The sequence below is a fragment of the Pteronotus mesoamericanus genome, unplaced genomic scaffold (genome assembly GCF_021234165.1).
Source record: "Pteronotus mesoamericanus isolate MK-2021 breed Mesoamerican mustached bat unplaced genomic scaffold, CSHL_Meso_final scaffold_705, whole genome shotgun sequence".
Classification (NCBI taxonomy): domain Eukaryota; kingdom Metazoa; phylum Chordata; class Mammalia; order Chiroptera; family Mormoopidae; genus Pteronotus; species Pteronotus mesoamericanus.
Genome location: NW_026555326.1, coordinates 6893803 through 6916629, shown reverse-complemented (window position 1 = coordinate 6916629; position 22827 = coordinate 6893803). Strand labels below are relative to the sequence as shown.

At 38.7% G+C, this 22827-nt stretch overlaps 2 protein-coding genes across 2 annotated transcripts; one reads left to right on the top strand and one right to left on the bottom strand.

Moving 5' to 3' along the window:
- Positions 1 to 355: 355 nt before the first annotated feature.
- Positions 356 to 709, bottom strand: LOC129062067 (histone H3, embryonic-like). Its single transcript, XM_054562839.1, has one exon. The coding sequence runs from the start codon at positions 707 to 709 to the stop codon at positions 356 to 358; it is 354 nt and encodes a 117-aa protein (XP_054418814.1).
- A 6848-nt stretch (positions 710 to 7557) lies between these two features.
- On the top strand, positions 7558 to 8241 carry LOC129062065 (Golgi SNAP receptor complex member 2-like). The gene has a single exon (XM_054562838.1). It carries the CDS (start codon positions 7594 to 7596, stop codon positions 8239 to 8241), a length of 648 nt encoding a protein of 215 aa, XP_054418813.1. The 5' UTR covers positions 7558 to 7593.
- The last annotated feature ends 14586 nt before the right edge of the window (positions 8242 to 22827 follow it).

Here is a 22827-nt window from a genome sequence, read left to right as displayed (position 1 = left end):
CCCAATGGAAAAAAAAAACACCTAACATTCAGAACTACCAATAACAGAAAGAAGAGAAATTTTTTTAAAGAATGAATGTTTCCCATCATAATGTATTTTTTTAAAGATTTTTAATTTATTTTTTTAGAGAGAGGGGAAGGGAGGGAGAGAAACATCAATGTGTGAGAGATACCTCACATGTTCCCAGCTGGAGACCAGGTCCACAACCCAGAGCCCTGACCAGGAATTGAACTGGTGACCCTTTAGTTCACAGGCTGGTGCACAATCCACACCAGCCAGGGCTCCATCACAGTGTATTCTTAATCACGTTCTCCAGGTATGTGGTATGCTAGCTGGATGTCTTTTGGCATAATTGTTACACTTTTCGCTTGGATGGTGCACAGGTTGGTTTCTTCAATAAGGCCAACCAGATAGGTTTCATTTGGCTCCTGCAAAGCACCAGCAGCTGTGCTCTTGAAGTGCATATCTGTTCAAAGTCCTGAACAATTTCTTGCACCAGATGCTGGAAGGGAAGTTTATAAATCAGAAGTTTGTTGGGCTTCTGATAACATCTAATTTCACAAAGTGCCATGGTACCAGGCCTGTAACGATGAGGTTTCTTCACCCTTCCAGTAAAGGGTGCACTTTTGTAAGCAGCTTTGGTAGCTACTTGGTTCCTCAGTGCTTTACCACCCTTGGTTATGTGGGTCATCTGCTTTGTAGGAGCCATGCTATAGTGACCTCTTTATTTACCACCCTTCTCCTTCAGCTGGAGCTCAGGGAGCTGGAGGGGGCACGGGTGTTAGAGAGTGATGAGGCACAGCAGTGCCTACAAACACAGCAGGCTCATGAGTTGTTCAAGTGTGTTTTATAAATAATTTTAAGCAATTAATTTTTGATTAGTTAATATATTCATAAACATAAAAAAATGTGAAGAGGTATTTGGTGAAAAGTTTTCATCCTACAACTGATTCATCCATATGGTGTCATACACTGTTGGCAATACAAATGTACACTATTAAATATTTTGGGTATATTTTGAAATAATTTCTGTATGCAATTTGCATGTATATATAAAAATTATTTCAAAAGGTATATTTGGCCGAAAAATAAGTATTTTTTTCTATAAAATAAAAGATACATTTTTAATTTTTACCAATAACATTATTGATTTAGATATTTTGAGTAGGTCAGCTATCTCTTACATGGCATAACGTTGATTGTTCTCAGTTAATGTCTTGATTTAATCAATATCAACTTCAACTGATCTACCAGACAGTGGAACATTGTCCAGTGAGAAATCTCTAGCGCGAAATTTCACAAACCACTTTTGACTTGTTTGATCAGTCACAGCACCTTCTCCATACACTGCACAATTTTTTTTTTTGCATTTCAGTTTTGTTTTTTCTTTCTTGAAATAATAAAGCATAATACGTTGAAAATGTTGCTTATTTTTTTCTATCTTCGATATTAAGACGGCTACACAAAAATTCACCAATTTTGATAAGTTTTAAAAATGCACTCTGATCTGACAGCTGTCACAATACAATCTAACAGAATTGTTTCAAATGAAGTTAAAGACAACTAAGCACTACTAGAGCCATCTTATAGAAAAAAACAAAAGAACATTTTGGCCAACCCAATATACAGGTATATACCTTTTACAAATGGTATTATATATTAAAAATACTCTGGCCCTGGCCAGGTAGCTCAGTTAGTTAGAACATCATCCCCATATGCCAAGGTTGCATGTCTGACTCCCAGTCAGGGCACATAAAAGGAGCAACCAATAATGCATAAATGGATGAAACAGCAAATCAATATTTCTCTCTAAAAAAAAATCAATAAAATTTTTTTTACAAAATGTTGATAAATATATGAGTTGCTATAAAAACATTAAAATTATTTTAAAAGTATCTTTAAAAGATAATTGACTATTAAAACAAAGATAAGAAATATAATGTCAGATTTATAGCATGTAAAAATAAGTTATATGACAGTGATAGGACACAGATCAGAACTGGAGAAATGAAAGTATACTACTGTGTATTCTTGTATTATTTGTGAAGTAGTATGTTATTTTAAAGTAGACAGAAATAAGTTAAAGGTCTATACTAAAGATCATAAGGCAATTACTGAAAACAGAACAAAACAAGAAACTGAAAGCACTAGAGCTAATAAGAGAATGAAAGAGAAACACAAGCAATACTCAGTCCAAAAGAAGGCAAAAGAGACAGAGAGAGAGAACAATGAATAAATGGGACAAATAAAATAAAATAGCAAGTAAGTAGCATTAAATCTACAATATAAAAAAACAATTTAACATTAAATCTTCTTAACATCCTATTAAAAAACAGAGATTGTCAAATTGGATTTTTAAAGTAATATTTAACTACATAGGACCTTCAAGGAACTCTCTTTAAAATAAAGACACCAACAGATGTAACAAGATATGAAATTACATACCTGGCTAATACAAAAGAAAAGAAAGCTGGAATGTTTTCCAATTTCCAGAATGGCATTAAGAACCTCTGAAAATTTACTTCTGGTCAAGATGGCAGCATAGGTAAACATGGTACTCTTCTCTTCCCACAACCACATCAAAATTACAACTAAACTACAGAACAACCATCATTCAGAACTGTCAGAAATCAAGCTGAATAGAAGTCTTACAATTACAGAATTAATGCAGAAATCAAATTGAGACTGGTAAGAAGGACAAAGATGCTGAATGGGCTGATCCCAAACCCACATGTAACACATAAAAATCAAGAGGCATGTTTCTGCTGCAGAGGTCCCCCTTGAGGAGTGAGGGGTCCCAACCCCACACCAGGCCCCCCAGTCCAGGGTTCCAGTGCCAGGAAGAGAGGTCCTCATAACTTCTGGCTGTAAAAAACAGCGAGAATGAGGCTGAGGAAGAAGGAAACTTCTGGAGCCTCTGAAAGGGCCCACACACAAACTTACTTGGACTCACTCCCTCTAAGCTTCAGGATGGGAGCAGCAGCTTGAAAGGCACCAGAGACATACTGGGAGGAACTGAATTGTCTGGCTTCAGGGGAAGAGCTATAGGGGCAGCTTTCTCCCAGACAGAAGTGCTAGCAGAGGCAATTTTTCTTTTGCTGAGCCCTCTCCCCACAGAGCCAACATGTGGGTGCCACATCTGAAACTCCATCCACCTGGCCCACATTGTTTGCCCTGCCCTCGTGATTCCCTGAGGCCCCACCCAACCCAACTTTCAGTCCCACCCAAGATATTTCCAGTGGCTTTTCCATATGAATGGCTTGTCTTTTTTGTTTTTTGCTTTTAGTTTTTATTTATTTAATTTTAGAGAGAAGGGAAAGAAAGGAGAAAGAGATGGAGAGAAACATCTATGGGAGAGAGAAACATCGATCATCTTCTTCTTCTAACACATGCCTAGACCAGGAACTGAACCTGCAACCTAGGCATGTACCCTGACCAAGAATTGAACTGGTAACCCTTCATCTTGTGGGAAAATGCCCAATCAACTGAGCCACACCAGTCAGGGCACCAATGGCTTGTGTTGGCTCATGCTTCATATTTTCCTAAATTCTTTCAAGCAAGAAGAATCTGGCTTCAGCAAGCCCCATGTTTCTCATTAAGTGGCCCCAGGCCTGGCATAGCAGCAGCCAGCCTTGGTTCACAGCTTGGCCTCGTCTGGGTACCTCCAAACCCAACACAAGTACCAGCCATCTGCAGATCACTGTGTAGCTTATGTCCAGTGGCCCCGAGCAGAACACAGGTGGTGGGTGACCTTGGCCTGCACCTCCCAAGAGGCATCAGAGCCAGCAGACAGCTTCAGACAACATAGAAGCACCGCCCAACCACCTCCACAAGTGACATATTCAAGGGGCAGACTCAGTGAGAACCAGAGCCCTGCTGAAGTAAGACCTAGTCTGTGGAGTGGGCCCCTGCACAACTGATCCTCCATGGTGGCCAGAGGTTGGTGGTCAGTGGTCACAGCCAGTCCTTGCAGCTAATTGGCCTGGGTAAGTCCTTCCCATTGACTTGCCAACAGCAATCAAGGCCCAATTACAATAGGAGGATATACACAGCCCACGTGGTGGGTGCACCTCAAGAACCCAGCTTGGGTGATAGAGCAGGCTGTATCACTGGATCCTCTAGGACACCTACTACATTAGAACACTCTACCAAGCCTGAGAGACATAGCAGCTCTAGCTAATACATAGAAACAAACACAGGGAGGTTGCTAAAATAATGAGACAAAGAAACATGGCCTAAATGAAAGAGTAGAACAAAACTCCAGAAAAAGAACTAAACAAAATGGAAACAAGTGATCTACTTGACGCAGAGTCCAAAACACTGATTATAAAAATGCTCAATGCACTTAGTGAGAATCTCAATAGCATAAAAAAGAACCAATCAGAAATGAAGTATAAACTAAGTGAAATAAAGAATAATTTACAGGGACTCAACAGTAGAGTGGATGAAGCTGAGAATCAAATCAGTGATTTGGACTATAAGGAAGCAAAAAGCACCCAATCAGAACAGTTAGAAGTAAAAAAGAGTCCGAAAAAAATGAGGATAGTGTAAAAAGTCTCTGGGATAACTTTAAGCATACCAACATTCGCATAATGGGGGTGCCAAAAAGTGAAGAGAGAGACCAAGAAATTGAGAGCCTATTTGAAAGAAATGACAGAAAACTTTCCTAACTTGGTAAAGAAATAAGATATAAAAGTCCAGGAAGTGCAGAAAGTCTCAAACAAGATGAACCCAAAGAGACCCACATCAAGATACATCATAATTAAAATGCCAAAAGTAAAGACAACAAGAGAATCTTAAAAGCAACAAGAGAAAAGCAGTTATTTACCTTCAAGTGTGCTCCAATAAGACTGTCAGCCGAGTTCTTAAAAGAAACTTTGCAGGCAAGAAGGGATTGGCAAGAAATATTTAAAGTGATGAAAAAACAAGGACCTACAACCAAGATTACTGTACCCAGCAAAGCTATCATTTGGAATAGAAGGACAGATAAAGACCTTTGCAGATGAGAAAAAGCTAAATGAGTTCATCACCACCAAATCAGTATTATATGAAAAGTTAAAGAGCCTTCTTTAAGAAGATAAAAAATATGAACAATAAAATGGCAATAAATACACATGTATCAACAATTGAATTTAAAAAAATAAATGAACAAGAAGAACAGAAACAGAATCATAGATATAGAGAACATTTTGATGTTTGCCAGATATGAGCGGGGTTGAGGGAATAATGAAAAAGGTGATGATATTAAGAAATACAGATTTGTTATTAAAGAATAGTCAAGAGGATGAGAATATAGTCAATAATATTCTAATAACTACGTATCATGTCAGATGGGTGCAAGATTTATCGGGATGACCACTTATCTAGGTATGTAATGTCCAACCACTGGGGTGTGCACCTGAAACTAATATAATGTACGTCAACTATAATTAAAAATAAAAATAATTTTAAAATAATAAAATTTAAAAGGACCTCTGAAAATTAGCTCCTCCATAAAGGCAATGATAAATCTAAAAAAAAACAAAAAACAAAAAAACTCTCAAGAATCTAAATTTTCAGACCCTTGAAATTAAACAGAAACTTTCAATAATCTGACCAGTGTTTTGCAAAGAAAAATGATTGAATATCAGTAATAACAATGAGCTTTGAGGTTTTTTTACTTTCCCTAATTCAATATTCTGTTATCTAGATACAAAGTATCATCAAAAACCAACAGCCTCACAACTACAGTAGGTATGAAAACCAATAAACTAGCAGGTACTAGAAGGGGGATAATGGGTTTGGAGCTCCCACAAAAGCCTGAATCTCAGAGAATTTTCACTATTTGACTTGTCTGGCAATAAGGTGCCTTTCTCAGAGACTGTCTTTAGTTGACCTGAATCAGAATTCAATCTCTGGGACTAGCCCTATCAACAGGCATTTATCAAAAACAGTCAGTGGCAGTTGCTTAACATTGAAGCTGCCAGAGGTGTTGTTAATAGTAGGGTTAACAAGAGGCTAGTGAAAAAAAAAGCTTAAGGAAAAACTCCAGAATAAGATGTCCATGGGGAGATTTGAAAAGATATGACACAGTCCTGGCAATCTGTAAGGCCACGCACATGCTGTTTGCATGCCCAGGAAAGACCAGAGAGGCCCTAATGTCTCATTGCTGGCTGACCTTGAGGCTTTGCCCAAACATGAAGTGAAAGCTAACAAGAGGTGTAGAGCGCCCGACAAATCATTGAAACCATATTCCATTATGCACATTGAGTTATTCAGCAAAAGGAAGAAGACTTATTCATTCAAAATATTTGAGGAAAACTCTGTTCAATCATTAGCTGGCTACTAAGCTAACTGAGCAGAGTTCATATGACAAATAATACAGACTTGACAAAATTAGTCCAGGAAAATCATTAAAGAAATCCCAAGGGAGTGAGAATCTGATTGATAGAGTTGTCACATTATATCATTAAAATGTACAGCTTTCAACAGAAAATTATGAAATATGCAAAGAAACTGAAAAGTGTGCCCTATATAGAGAAAACATTCAACAGAACATTATCTGAAAAAGCTGACAAAGATTTCAAATTAGCTATTATTACTAGGCTCAAAGAACTTAAAAAATAACTATGATGTCTTACCAAAGAGAGAAAAATCAATGAAGGGAACTTTAAAAGAAGTAAAATTCTGGAGTTGCAAAGTAAAATTACTGAAATGAAAAATTCACTAAGTGGACTCAACAAGAGATTTCAACAGGCAAATGAATTAGGTAACATGAAGAAAGGTCAATTGAGATTGTTCATCCTAAGGAATCAAAATTGAAAAGAATAAAGAAAATGAATTGAATCTCAGAGACCTGTAAAAACCATCAAGGGAACCAACACATGCATAATTGAAGTCTCAAAAAGAGATGAGAGGTTAAATGGGCAGAAAGGATATTTAAAGAAGTAATAGCCAAAAAAATAATGAAAAACAATAGTCTGCACATCCAAGAAGCTCAATGAACTCTTAGGATAAACTCAGAGAGATCCATACTTTGACACATAATAGAAAAACTGTTAAAAGACAAAGAATTTTGAAAGTAGCAAGGGAAAAATGACTGCATACAAGAGATCCTCAATAACATTAACAGCTAGTTTCTCATCAGAAACAATGAAGGTCAGAAAGCAGAATATGACTGATATTCTAAGTGCTAAAAGAAAAAGACTGCCAACCAAGGATTCTATATCCAGAAAACTATCCTTCAAAATGAAAAAGAAATTAAAACATTCCCAGAAAAACATATACCGAAATAATTTATGACTAGCATACCTGTCTAAAAAGAGTCCTTTATGCAAAATGGCAGACATAAATCCTATCTCATTAATTACTGTACTAAATGTAAGTGAACTAAATACTCCAATGGAAAAAAAAAGATACTGACAGGAGGAATAAAAATGACATGATCCAACTATAAACTGTCTAAAAGAAATATATTCTAGATTCCAAGACACAGAGGTTGAAATTAAAAGGATAAAAAGAAATATACCATGCAAACAGTAACTTTAAAAATGGAGGAGGGCCATGAGGACATGTTAGGAGGAACCCGGAGCCGGACCCTGCAGGGCCAGCGACATGGAACAGCTGTACCAGCAAACGAACAAGCAGGTCCACCAGATCCAGTCTCACATGGGACACCTGGAGTCAGCAGACAAGCAGTCTGTGCACTTAGTAGAAAACGAAATCCAAGCAAGTATAGACCAGATATTCAGCCATCTAGAATGTCTGGAGAGTTTGTCCAGCAAGGAGCCCCCTAACAAAAGACAAAATGCCAAACTTCGTGTTGACCAGTTAAAATATAATGTCCAGCATCTTCAGACTGCTCTCAGAAACTTCCAGCATCGACGATACACAAGGGAGCAGCAGGAGAGGCAGAGAGAGGAGCTTCTGTCTCACACCTTCACTACCAATGACTCTGACACCACCATACCAATGGATGAATCACTGCAGTTTAACTCCTCCCTCCAGAAAATTCACCACAGCATGGATGACCTCACTGGAGGCGGGCACAGTATTCTGGAGGGACTGAGGGCCCAGAGAATGCCCTATAAGGGGACTCAGAAGAGGATCCTTGACATTGCCAATATGCTGGGCTTGTCCAACACAGTGATGCGGCTCATTGAGAAGCGGGCTTTCCAGGACAAGTACCTTATGATCGGTGGGATGCTGCTCACCTGTGTGGTCATGTTCCTTGTGGTGCAGTACTTGAAATCACTCAGCTAAGCCCAGCAGCCTGACAATGTTCCCACTGCATGAGTGTGTGTACGTGTGCATGAGAGAGACTGGGAGGCCCAGAGGCCACGTTTTGAAGTGTATGTTTATCTTAACTGTGAAAACCACTCAGAAGTGATTGTGAACTGTAACCTTAAAAAAAATGGCTGGAGTGGTTACACTAATATCAGACAAAATAGATTTTAAGACAAAAAATTGTTACTAGAGATTAAGAAGCACATTTTATAATGATAAGATAGACCATCAAGAATACATATTATAAACATATGTATGTAAAATTTCAAAATACATAAAGCAAAAATTGACAGAATTGGATAGAGATATTGACAATTCAACAATATTTAGAAATTTCAATACCTCACTTTCAGTAATGGATAGCACAACTAGGCAGAAGTTCAACAAGGAAATAGACACTTAAACAGCACTATAACACAACTAGACACAGTTATCTATAGAACACTCCACCCAACAACAGCAGTATATATATATGCTTCTCAGGAGCACATGGAATATTCTCTAGAATATACCATATGTTAGAGTATAAACTCAGTTTCAATAAATTTAAAAGAATTAGAATCATACAAAGTATAGTTTCCAATCAGTAAAATTATAAGTCAATAACAGGAGGAAATTTGGAAACTCACAAATATGTAAAAATTAAATAATATACTGATAAATAACCAATATATCGGGAACAAGACATGGTGACTTCTTGTACACTAGTATTTAGCATTATATTGGAGGATCTATTCAGGGATATCAGGCAAAAAAAAAAAACATCCATATTAGAAAGCAATATTATCACTATTCAGAGATGATAAAATCATATATATATATATATATATATATATATATATATATATAAGAAATTCACACACACAAACCCATTTAAGCTAATAAAGAAGTTCAACAAGTTTGTGTATTGATACAAGGTTAATATACAAAAATCAGTTGTATTTACAGACTAGCAGTGAACAATCAAAAAATAAAATTAAGGAAACACATCCATCTACGATAGCCTCAAAAAGAATAAAATACTTAGGAATGAATCTAACAAAAGAAATGCAAGATTTGTACACTAAAAGCTGCAAAGCATCAACAAGAGAAATTAAAGAAGGTTTAAATAAATGGGAGGATATTCCAAAGCAATAAATTAAAACACTTAACATTGTTGAGAATATTGTTGAGATGGCAATACTACCCAAATCGATCTGCAGACCGAATGCAATTCCTTTAAAAATGCTAGCTGTCTTCCGTGCAGACAACAAGGTGATCCTGAAATACATATGGAAATGCAAAAATCCAGAATAGCTGAAACAATCTTGAGAAAGAATAACAAAGTCGGAAGACTCATACTTCACAATTTCAAAGCTTCCTACAAAACTAATTAAGAGAGTGTGATACTGGAATAAGCTTAGATGCATTGATCAATGGAATAAAACTGAGAATCCAGACATAAACCCACACATCTATGACCAATTGGATTTTAATAAGGGTGCCAAGGCTACTCAATGAGAAAAGAATAATGTCCTTAACAAATGGTTTTGTTTCAGTCGCATGCTATTGACAATGATGATATTGGCTTGGAACGCTTGAGGCACCCAGCTGGACTCATATAACTCAGAGCAAGCCCCACCCCTGCTCACTGCCCAGCCAACATTTCCCCACTGGGCCAATGTTGTGGCTGGAATGGCCCTTGTGGTTCTTATTATGATTACAGGATGCACTTTAGCAAAAACCATCAGGGAATTTTGTGGAGCAAGATTTGTTGCTCACAAGTCCTGGAGGGTACATAGCATGCCTGAGGGACACATATCAAGGTTGCAGGTAGAGGGAGAGCACACAGAACTGGGGCTCTTTCTTTATTAGGGTCCAAGAGTGGAGCATCTAGGGTTTTGCAGGTTCACTCTTTATTGACTAATTTAAAGTATAAGAGCAAGAATTAAGTCATGGGAACAGAGAAGAAGGGTCGTTCAAATTGTCAGTTATCTTGGGCTCCCTTCCTTCCTTCCTTCCTTCCTTCCTTCCTTCCTTCCTTCCATCCTTCCTTCCTTCCATCCTTTCTTTCAAAATCCTCACCTGAGGATACATTTCCATTGATTTCAGAGAAAAGGAAGGGGGCGGAGAGAGATGCTAGAGAGAAACTGATTTGTTGCTTCCCGTACACGCCCTGACCAGGAATCTAACCTGAAACCTAGGTTTGTGCCCTGACCAGGCATTGAATCAGCAACGTTTGGGTGCATGGGATGACACTCCAACCAACTGAACCACCCAGCCAGAGCACCCAGGGCCTTCTGAAAGAGGGAACTTCATGGATCGATGCAGCCTAAGTCTGTATCTGGTTTTGCTAGTTGCTGTGCCATACTGCTGGCAATATGTTTATTCAACACGGATGTCCTTTGAAATGGATGTTTAAGCAATCTAAAGCTTAATGTCAGGCACTTATACTACAATAATGCTGGGACAACTGGAGAGTCACATGCAAAAAAAATGAATTTCAACCCTATGTCACACCATATGCAAAAATTAAGTTAAAGGGACCATAGATAGACAGAAACCCTAAATAATCAAAGGCTTCAGTTAACTTTGTGGCTACTGCCACTACATACAAACAAGGAATGGGAAGCTTTGGCTAGGGTCAAGTAAAGCTCCAAATAAGTTCTTGATTTAAAACCCCAGAACTAGTATTGACCTTTCATGTGTACATAGGAAGGTTTATCATAATTGGGGAGTTCAAGAGGAAGATTTTGAAGGAAATCCTTTGTGCTTGCTTTGGCGGCACATACACTAAAACTGAAGGGAATCCTTTAAGTTACAGAAAGCAGTCTCTAGAGAATACGTCCAGGGCAAGAGCTTGGGTATGTTTGCTCTTAGAAGAACATACAAAGAGGCAGCCATTCCAAAAAGTTAGGATCCAATGTCTATAGTATCCTATGAGACTTACGAATCTTTGATGTTATGTTTTGGAAATGCTGGAGGGGATAAGCAAATCCTAAATAGCTTCTGATACATGAAGAGAAAAAGGCTTTCTTCTTTATGTGATGCCATGGCCTAGATGATCACTTGGATCTGATGAAATTAAAGTTTATTCTTAGAGACATTGTGTCCTTTGTACATTAATGCTGTGTTCAAATGGAGGGAATCAATTTTGGAAGCCCTACATCTGAAGAGCATAATAGGTCACCATATTGTGTAAGAACAGGGTATCTCTAAGATTATGGTTGAATATTTGGGCAAAATAAGAGGGTGCTTCATAAGCCCCTGGGGCATACATAAATTGTTCATGTGTATTGTTTGTTTTCCCAAAAGATGCCTTCTCAAACAAATAGATGTGTGTTTGGTTGCAAGTGTTCTAAAGAATATGAGGTCTTGATATGCCACCGTGAGAGGTCAGATGAAATTGGCATTGGGGATTACCGGGAAGCAAGGAAGCACAATCTTGTTAATGGCTTTTATATCTTGTACAAAGTGGCTGCTCAGCCTATTGGCCTTTTTGATGGGCACAACGGGCTAGTGCAAGGAATAAGGAGTCCTATAGGTGGTTTTCAGAATGCAGTGATCTGAAGCCCTTCAGTATCTTCCTTTTTGTAGGAAGGTTTTGTAGTTGGCTTTGGGGTCAATTCTGGAAAGGTCCAGCCAGAACAGTAGAGACCTTTAAGTGTTTAGCCTCCTTTATGTGTCCCACATCTGAACTATTTTTGGCCTAGAGGTTATCAGGACTCTTTTCAAGGTCTGAAAGGTTAGTAGGGAAGGCAACAGACAGTGGATAATCATTCCATGCTATCATAAAATTATTGGCAAAATTATGGTTTTCCAGTTACAACAAATTCACTTGAGTGAAATTACTGAGCAGAAAAGTGTGTTGACTAGTGAAAAGGCTCAAAGACACAGAAGTGGCTGAAACAAAGGCAGAATCTAAGATGTTTTTGAGATTCCTACCACTAAAAACTTTATGTTACTCCAGGAAAGGGAGTTACAGAAAGGTTGTAGGGTTTATCGTAGAAATAAAGCATTCTGTTTTTGCAACTCTATGGAAATCTCTCCACTTTGTGTTAAGGGCAATTGTGGGCAGACCAGAGCAGCTACTTCTGCAGAGGGGGTCGTTTTGGCAGCCAAAGCTTTTCCTTTGTCTTTTTAGACCCTGTCTTCCAAGCTAAAGCAGAACAATTTTTCTTCTGGTGTCCCTTTTCTTTACAATATAGACAGGTATCATTGTCTAGACTGGGCAGAGAGGTCTCCCTATTCTAGTTCTACCTGGTTTCTTAATCTAAAGATTTATTAATTTGGTCTGTATATGTTTTTCTGAATCAAACTATCTTCACAGTGCTCCAAAAGATAATTGTAATTTAGAGAATGGGACAATTTTTTTTAAAAGATTTTATTTATTTATTTTTAGAGAGAGAGGGGAAGGGAAGGAGAAAGAGAAGGGAGAGAAATATCAGTGTGCGGTTTCCTCTCATGAGTCCCCTACTGGGGACCAGGCCTGCACTTGCTCTGACTGGGAATCGAATGGGTGACCCTTTGGTTCGCAGGCCGGCACTCAATCCGCTGAGCCACACTGGCCAGGGCTCTTCTATTTTCTTAACCTTGTCTGTCACCTTAGTTTAAGTGACAAATTTAAACTAAGAAATTACATAACTTCATTAACTTTTAGAGTTAAAAGAAAAATTACATAAGACAGCTGTGACATTTTTACCTTTACCAGGACTAGAGTGTTCCTGTAAGTGGTGGTTAACTGGTTTTTGAAATGGATTTAGAAAGATAGATTTATTTTTTTTCTGTTTACAAACTTGACTTTTTGACTAATTTTTTTTTAACAGGAAACACTTCATGGGAAACTGCTAAGAAATATTCTCCTTTTTATACTTTTATACTTTTAAGTATTCATGTGTGCTCAAATTTTGATGCATATATTTAATATAATTTAGTAAGTCCCATCTATCTTTTCCATGCAGGTTTTGCATCTCTATGTCCCAAAAAGAAATGAATTAACAATAAATTTTTAGAACAATCCTGAAATCTCTGATGAATTTTTAGGTTTCCTTTAGATCCTTAGGAAAGTCTTTAACTAGATTATGCAAATCTTATTTTGGCGAAGGTTTAAAGTTATAAGTGCATTGATGTAGAAGGTGATCATGATTCACACATATATTATAAGCCATTTTGAAGGGATAGTGTCAGTGAAAGAAATGTACTTTAAAAAGAGCAATGAAGGAAAAATAAGCCTGCTGTGTTGCCAGTTGTATAAAAGTATAGCACATACAATTATGTCCAGTATATAATACTTGACAATGATAATAAACAACTACGTTACTGGTTTATGTACTTACTACACTATAATCCTGGCTGTACTTTTCCAAAGGGTATTCTGCCTTGAGGAAGAAAGTCATAGTTCAGAAGGAAGATGAGGAAGGCAGAGTAAGAAGGACAAGGAGGTCAAGGTACAGGGAGGAGGTGAAAAGAGAAGCCCATCTGGAGGTACTCAGAGAGGGAGAGGGTTTTACATATGATTTTTATGTTCTCCAGATTTTTATTAGCCTTTTCTAAAAGTCCTAAAGGGAAGCAATTTAGGGATTCTTCTGCCTTTCAGAGACCTCTTTATAACAATAAAAAACATTAACCATCAAATTATTTGGAATTTTTTAACCCTTTGGTTTTGAGATACCAGAGGTATAAATAATTTTGTTTCTATATCGATCCCCTAGAGTGGTCACTGAAGTTTTAAATTGTCCTTGATAGAATCCTCTCAGAGCTTTATGTGTTTGGCGCTATGAGCACCATAAAGTATGTATGTGTTAGTGGAAGAATGACCTGGAAGTTAATTGAATAACTTTTAAATGATGAGAACAAGAGATGATGAGAACAAGAGACAGTAACCGGACCAGAGAATTTCAGCACTATACCTCACCTTGTTTAAAATAGTCCTGAATGGTGCAAAACAATTCAAATCAAGAAGCTTATACCAAAGACAGTAAGAGAAAAAATAATGGCTTAGGTGATGCTCAAGAGAAGAGAGTAACTTAAGAACAAGATTTACTCAGATGTGCAGTCACTGGGACTTCCAGGAGGAGAGATGACAAAAGTTCCTGCTGTATTTGATCCCGGCTGAGCAGCAGCAAGTCCAGGTCATGGTACCAGAAACTGTTGAAGAAAATCAATCAGAATGCTCTTCAGCATAAGCCTCATTTAGAATGCTGGAGAAGAGAACTTTTCCCATAGGGGCGTTCTGCCTTGAAGAAGTGGAGATTTTTAAGAGATTTAACTTAAGAAGTCACCCTGAAGTTCACCTAGTTTTGAGAATAGTTGGTCAAAAATGATCCTTGGGAGAAGAAGATTTTCAAAAAAATTTTTATTTATTGATTTGAAAGAGAAAAGCATCAATTTGTTTTTCCATTTTTTTATGCATTTATTGGTTGATTCTTGCATATGCCCTGACCCAGGATCAAACCCTCAACCTTGGTGAATAGGGACGATATGCTCGCTGACTGAGCTACTGGGCCAGGGCCCTGGGAGGTATTGTTTTTGCAGAATTGCAGCCATTGGTTGGTCCAGCAATCAAAAAATACTACCATTTATACGCAGTAGCATAGTCTAAAGGGAATGGGGCAAGGTATAGCCTCTTGGAGGACAGAATTTTTTGGCAATTGAATTCTTTGACTGGAAAACACAAACCCAAACAAATACTTGACCTAATACCAATAAAATCTGTAAGTGTTACCTTTCACATCAGTATCCCTGTCCAGCAGGATCTGGCATGTGCTTGACTGGTTATCAACGTCTGGAACCGTTGAAGTTTTCTTCATTCCTCTTTTCTAAGAGGAAATCTTTGTTGTAGTTGAACTGTTTTTCTCCATTATTGTAAAGTTAGTCCTACTGCAAGTGGTTAACTTGACCACTTAAACCATTTGGAGCCGGATTGCTGGTGTTGGAATCCTGGCTCTACCCCTCTTCAGCTGTGTGACCCACTTCACAGTTCGGCTTGACCCATGGTTGGAATGTTAGAAACGAAGCTCTAAGCTTTCTGTTTTAGTTTGTCTGTATTTTTCCTTGCTGGAAGGATTTTACTTCTCATTGTGAAAACCTGTAATATTTTCCTACCTCCAGGTGCTACTACCAAATTAGATTATAAAATGTGTTAGGAGTTGCCCTGACCAGTGCAGCTTAGTCCGTTGGGTGTCCTCCTGCAAAGCCAAAGGTCGCCGGTTTAATTCCAGGTCAGGGCACACATCGGGGTTGTGGGCCAGGTCCCCACAAGGGGCATATGTGAGAGTCAGCTGGTCGATATTTCTGTTGCACATTGATATTCCTCTCCCTTGCTTTCTTTTTCCTTACCCTCTCTCTAAGAATAAATAATAAATAAAATCTTTTTAAAAATCTGTTAGGAAAATTCTATTTTGATTGATTTAGAGATAAATAAGCACTTGTATAAATTAAATAGCCCTAAAATTCTAATAAATTAAGGAAATTAAACTTCTAATAGTTTTAATGTGAAAAAAGAGGCATTCTTGTAGAAACTAACAGAAATATTTTATTTTTTTATTAAGATTTTATTTATTCATCTTTAGAGAGAGGGGAAGGGAGAGACATAGGGAGAGAAACATGGATGTGTGAGAGAAACACTAATCGGTTGCCTCTCATACACTGCCAACTGCAACCCAGGCAAGTGCCCTGACAGGGAATCAAACTGGCAACCTTTTGGTTCACAGGATGATGCCCAACCTACCGAGCCACACCAGTCAGGGCAACAGAAACATTTATAAAATCAGCATCACTTAGATAAATCTCTGGAAGCAAAACTAGGTTAGTAATTTTGGTTTAATAAAAATACGTTCTTTTCTCTGAGTTACAGGTGTCAGGGAGGGGAAATTTCCCTCTTTACCCCTCTTGAGTTCTTACAGCTGGACTAATTATTAAAGTTGACATAAAACCAGTTTAATAGGAGAAAAACCAATTTAATATCTGCACAAGGGAGATCATAGATGATGCTCACAGAAATGATGAAAGCTGGTAGCTATTTATACTTTCAGATAAGGAAACAATAAATTTGTGAAGAATTGACAGAACAAAGAAACTTAGGTTTGGGTGCTCGGTAGTGAGAAATTTAAGCAAACTTTACACCTGGGTAGTAAATTAGTAGAGGAGTAATAAGGTTTGTGTATACAGGTTTTTCGGCCCTGGATTCCTTACCTCTAGCAACAAGGGGATCTCTCTAAACAATCTTTGGAGCAAGAAAGACACCATTTACAGGAGACGTTTATTTCCTGCATTCTAGGTGGCAAGGGAAGATCAATGTGTCCTTTTTGCACCAGCTGCTTGTCAAGTAATTTTAATTCAAAGTAACCAACTTGCCCCTGTGGGATATTTTGGAGTGCCTGCCCTAGACCCCAACATACGTATTAGGTATAATATATTCTACTTAGATATGTTCTTAAACATATATAGGTTTATAACCTAATAAGCTAGCATAACTTCTACAGTTACGCACCACATAATGTTGGTTAGTGACATACCACCTATGCAATGGCGGTCCCAAAAGATTATAGTGGAGGTGGAAACTTCCTACTGCTGAGTGACGCCTTAGCTGTCATAGCATAGTGCAATGCATTACTCATGTGTTTGTGGTGATACGGTGCAAATAAGCCGACTGCATTGCCAGTCATATAAAAGTATAGTACATATAATTATGTCCAGTATATATTTGATAATGGTAATAAACAACTATGTTACTGATTTATCACTTACTTTACTATACATTTTTATGGTTATTTCAGATGTACTTTTCTACTTATAAAACTGTTTGCCATAAAGCAGCATGCCATGCTATGCCGGCGGCAGCCTCACACACCTCATGTTTGCCATGCCTCCTGATTGCATCGTTTTCTCTGGTGCTTGATTTCATCTCACCTTGTTTCTTTTTGTACGGTAACACACTGTGCAGATTTGTAGTCTAGGAGCAATAGGCTATAAGATACAGCCTACATGTGTAGTAGGCTATACCACCTCAGTTTGTGTGATCTCAGTAATATTTACACAAAGACAAAAATCACCTAATGACACATATCTCAGAAAGTATCCCTATAATTAAGCGACTCATGATTGTACTTAATGTTTAAAATTACAAAAAGTGGCCCTGGCTGGTGTGGGCTCAGTGGGTTGGGTGTCCCACAAACCAGAAGGTCACTGGTTCGATTCCAGGTTAGGGCATAGGCCTGGGTTGTGGGCCAAGCCCCTAGCAGGGCGCATGCTGGAGGCAGCTGATCAATGTTTCTCTCACACATCCATGTTTCTCTCTCTCTCTTTCTTCCTCCCTTCCTCTCTCTCTAAAAATAAATAAAAATAAAATCTTTTTAAAAAAATAAATAAAATTACGAAAAGTATAAATTTGTGTTTAATCATATAGAATACTTATTCTGAAAAACTTTATTTTTATCAATAATTAATTTTAAGTTAATTTCAAAGACCTTAGGGAACTTAAATCTTGAACTGATAACTATATTGAGTCAACGAATGAATATTTGTTAAACACTTAGATCAGGGATCCCCAACCCCTGTACCGGCCGTGGTGGTAGGAGCTGGGCCGCACTGCGGGAGGCGAGCTGCCGCGAGCCAGCAAAGCTTCAGTCTCACTGCTGCCTGAGCTCTGCCTCCTGCCTGCCCCCTCCTGACCATGGAAAAAGTGTTTTCCAGGAAACCGGTCCCTGGTGCCAAAAAGGTTGGGGACTGCTGATCTAGATTATTCTTAAGATAGAATACTGAACTACTGTTTACTGGTCATGATTTTAAATTTATTTGCTTCTTATTTTTATGTGCTACAGAAAGACTGTATCTTTGTATTTACATCTGCCACTTTGAGAAGTGTATAAATGCTGGCGTGTGGCAGGCAATACAGTTACCCACCTCATTCTTTTTCTCTGTCATGTAGAAGTTACTTTGGATGATTGTCCAGTACACTTTGTCTTCCATACTCCAAAATATCGAATATCTCTTAAATTGGTTCATGTCTTTTTATTTCGATCTCAACCACTGCCTCACTTGCCACAGCGGTGATTATCTTTCACCTGAACTACAGAACTAGTTTTTTTAACTGTCCCTACAATTTAGAATACTACGTATGAAATTAAAATCAGAATATGATATTTACTTTATCACGTCAGTGTCTTTAAATTGTGTCTTCCCATTGACGGTCTGATCTCATCCCACCTTTTCCACTTCCTCTTCTGTCCCTTCTCTGCTCACACTCACCACTCTTGAGCCACATAAGCTTCCTCTGGTCTCCATGCACATCCTTTCAAGCAAAGCCTTGGTGCTGAGGGTTCTTCCTACCTGAATGTTCTTTATATGACTGGATCCTTTTCTTCATCGAGGCCTAATATGAAAAGTTACCTTCTCCGAGAGGTCTTTCCCGAGCACTGTATCTAAAGCAGCCCATCCCCATTACATTTTCATTTTCTTCTTAGTACCTACCAAGTACCATGATCGTGAAATTATCTTAAAACATTTTTCACTTGATTATTTTTTGTTTCCCCAACCAGAACATAAGCTACATGAAAGCAGGGACCTTATATTAATTACCAGTGTTTCCTCAAGGCCAAGAACTTGTCTGACACATAATAACAGCTCAATCAATGAAAGAATTTTAGTAACATTGCTGGGCCAGTCCCTACTGAGCTGAAATGTGAGGCCTTCGCCGGGACTGCTGGTCTTCCATTTCTTAGCACCACGAATTGTTTTCTGCTTAATGGCCTTTGCCTCCAGGCAGAAACTCAGAACAAAGGGGGAGAGAGCAGGTTGCAATGAACCTATCTTTTTTAATCTCCCCAGGAATGTTGCCCTTGCCCCGTGACTGCATTCCATTTGTAGACTTCGAATGGGAGCCCTCTTTCAGGAAAGGCACGGATGAAAAGAGGCTGCTTAGGGGGCCAGCATCAGGGTTCCAACAATCCTTGATGCTTTTCCCGTATTCCAGTGAGATTTTCAGGATCCCACATTTTCCTAATCAACCTAAGTGTACCAGCCTCAAAAAAAAAGGAGCAAATCAGAGCTCTTAGTTTGGCTGCATTTGGACCTGGCAATTAATTGATTTATTAACCTGGATTTCAGAATCCAAGTTGTGGCTCTGCTTTGCTTTTTGCTTCCAGCTTGGCCATCTCAATAATCAACCTACTCTGTTTATCCAGCAGATGTGCATTGAGGGTCTCCTGTGTGTCAGATGCTTTGTAAGCACTTGGAATGCATCAAGAAACAAGAGACACAGATTCCTTGCCCCAGAGGAGCTTCCACTCCAGTGGTATAGAGAGTGGGTGGGATTAACGATAAACATAATAAATAAATACATACATACATCATATAGGGTATTGGAAGGTGTTAAGTATTTCAGAGAAAAAAAAACTTAGGAGTGAAAAAATTGGGAGAAGGGAGATAAATGGCAATTCTTTTTTTAAATCTTCACCCAAGCATATGTTTCTTGATTTGAGAGAGAGAGAGAGAGACATAGATGTGAGAGAGAAACATCGATTGGTTGCTTCCCTTACACACCCAGAATGGGGATCGAACCCACAACATAAGCATTTGCCCTGACCAGAATTGAACCCACAACATTTTGGTGTACAGGACGATGCTCCAACCAACTGAGCCACCCAGGCAAGGCTAGATTGCAATTCTAAACAGAGGAACCTCCTTTAGAATGTAACAGCTGAACGAAAAGTTGAAAGAGGTGAATTAAATATTCAGCCATATGAATATCTAAGATTTTCAGCTACATGAATATTGAAGATTTTCAACCATGTAATCTCTAAAAGCAGAGCATTCCAGGCAGAGGGAGCAACTAAGGCCTTCAGGCAGGAGCATGCCTGGCCTGATACAGAATAGCTAGGTGGCTAGAGCAGGGGAATAGCAGTGGATGGCGATGAGGTCAGAGAAGGGATGGGGGTCAGGTCACGGGGCCTTTAGCCCGTGTAAGGATTTGGGTTTTTACTCTGAGTGACATGGGGAATTATAGCAGGATTTTCATCGGAGCAGTAGCACTCGTTTAGGTTTTACAAGGATCCCTCAGTGCTGTGTTGAGAACAGACTGTAGAGTTAATAGCTGACTGTAGAGACACAAGGGTAGAAGCTGGGAGACCTGTTAGCACAGAACACGAGGCCTGTTACTATTCTAGTAATTCAGGCAAGAAATGATGGTGGTGGCAGGGAAAGTGGTTGTAGGGGAGGAAAACGTGTCCTTGGCTCTCTCAGGGTCCCTTGTTCAGTTTTAAAATTGAACTGATAGAGATTAATAGGAAGAAAGTATATATACTTATTTTATATGACAAGAGTCTTCATAAGGAAATGAAAACCTGAAAATATGGTGAAAACTGAGTTTGTTTTTTAAAATTATTTATTTATTTATTTATTTTTACAGATAGAGGACGAGAGGGAGAAAGAAAGGGAGAGAAAAACATTGATCAGGTGCCTCTCATACACAAATCAACCAGGGACCGAACCCACAACCTAAGCATGTGCCATGACCGAGAATCGAACTTGCGACCTTTCGCTTTGCAGGATAATGCCCCACGAACTGAGCCATATTGGTCAGAGCAAATCAGAGTAGTTTAATGCTAGATTTGATGAAGAGCAGAAGGTCATGGAAAGATATCATAGGGTAAGAGCTAAATGTAGTAAACTGGGGAAAACTCAGCAAGATCTGTTCATTCAGATTCTTTTCCATGTTTGTGTCCCTCCGATAAGGATGGTCCCTCCCTCTGGTTTTAAGGATAGCACCCCTAACATGAGGGTCTTAGGACCTGGTTCAGGAAAACGAGGGTGGGGGAAGGTCAGAATGACCTTCTCAAACTCCTGTTTCTCAAATTCCTTCAGCTTAAAATCTTCCATATGCCCAGGTACCATATTTTGGCATACTGTGTCCTGAATCCCATCATAGTGAAAAATGATTAGGTTCTGGCTATTGTTCGGATATAAGCCTACCGGAAGAAATGAATATGGCAAATGAGAGGAAGAAAGGAGCCAAAGATGATTCCAAGGCTTTCTCTTGAAAAACTGAACAGAGTTGTTATCCACTGGGATAAGGATGCATATTAGACTTCCAAGCAGAGAAGGTGAGCAAGCCATTGGATATACATGTATTTGGATATAGCTCAGGAGAGAGGTCTGGGATGCATGTTGGTACATATGAAGTATTTAAAGCCATAAAACTAAATGAGAGCGTAAGAGGAGAAAAAGAATTAGAGGATGATTGTCAGCCCAGGACACAGCAACATTTGAAGCAGTGCTGACAATAGAAATACAGTGTGAGCCATATTCACTTGAAATTATCTATTAGCCACATTTTAAAAAACCAGGTCAAATTAATTTTAAACTATATTTTATTTAACCTAAGATATCCAAAATGTTATCATTTCAACATGTGATTACTATAAAAATTATTAATGAAGTACATTATATTCTTTTTTTTTCCCCCAGTAAGTGTTTGAAGTCTTGTGTGTGTTGAATACTTACAGAAACCCCATTCAGGCTAGCCACAGTTCTAGTGCTTTAGAGCCACATGAAACCAGTGGCTGACCTGTTTGTTGGGCAACACAGAGTTAGAGGTACAGGAGAAGAGAGTAGCAAAGACCGAGAAGGAGGAATCTCTGAGGGAAAGAGGGAGCCAAGACATCGTGACATCTTGGAAGCCGTGTGAGTGGAAGTAGTGATAATCTGTAGAAGTTGTAGTTGTTTCAGTTTTCTCAGTGAAGAAGCAGCAAGCCAGGTTTACTGCCCAGGGTTCTGATGTGGAGGAGTTATTGGGGGTGTGAGGAGTTGAGGAGACAGGGGATGAGGGAACAGATTAGGGAAAGAACAGATTGCAAGACAACATGAAAATGTACTGGCACTGATGATCATGAATTTAAAGGGAGAACAAGCCAGTGAGGTTGGGTGTTTTTCTCCAGCCACAAGGATGCGGGGCAGCATAGGCAGAGACTTCGATTTAACCACGGTAATGATTTTATGCCCTCCTTCTTGATGCCGCTTTGCTTTGATTAAAATTATTCTGATTGCAATAACAGAAATCAGCTCACATCAGGTAAATCAAAAAAGAAAATTTATTGGAAGAATTCTGGATAATATTCAGAAATCAAAGGCTGCCAAGAGAGCAGGGCAGGAACCAAGCTGCGAGCTGGTCTGCCCCTTCCTCCTGTAGCAGGATTCTCCTCTCCTGCTCTTCCAGCCACCATCCCACAGAAGACCGCGGCCCCGCCCCTGCCAAGCCGTCACCTATCCTCAACCTAAGAACTCACAGTTGTGTTTGACTGTATATTACTAAGAGAGAAAATCTGATCGAACAAGCGTGGGTCAAATGGTCATGGAAAAAAACACGGTGAAAAGGCAACAGCTAAGAATTCAAAATATTGTCTCATAACACATGTTTGTAAAAACATACAGCATCAGAGGCTGACTCCTAACACGTGTTCATAATAAATTAAATTTTATGACGTATTAAGTGTTGAAGGGTAATTTTTTAAAAATAAAATGAAATGATAACACCCTTAAAAATATGAAATGGACATGCCAAAGATTTTATTTAACTCATTAATTAAT

Coding starts and splice junctions, on each gene's coding strand:
- LOC129062067 (XM_054562839.1), bottom strand. CDS start 709: ATGGCTCCTACAAAGCAGATGACCCACATAACCAAGGGTGGTAAAGCA.
- LOC129062065 (XM_054562838.1), top strand. CDS start 7,594: ATGGAACAGCTGTACCAGCAAACGAACAAGCAGGTCCACCAGATCCAG.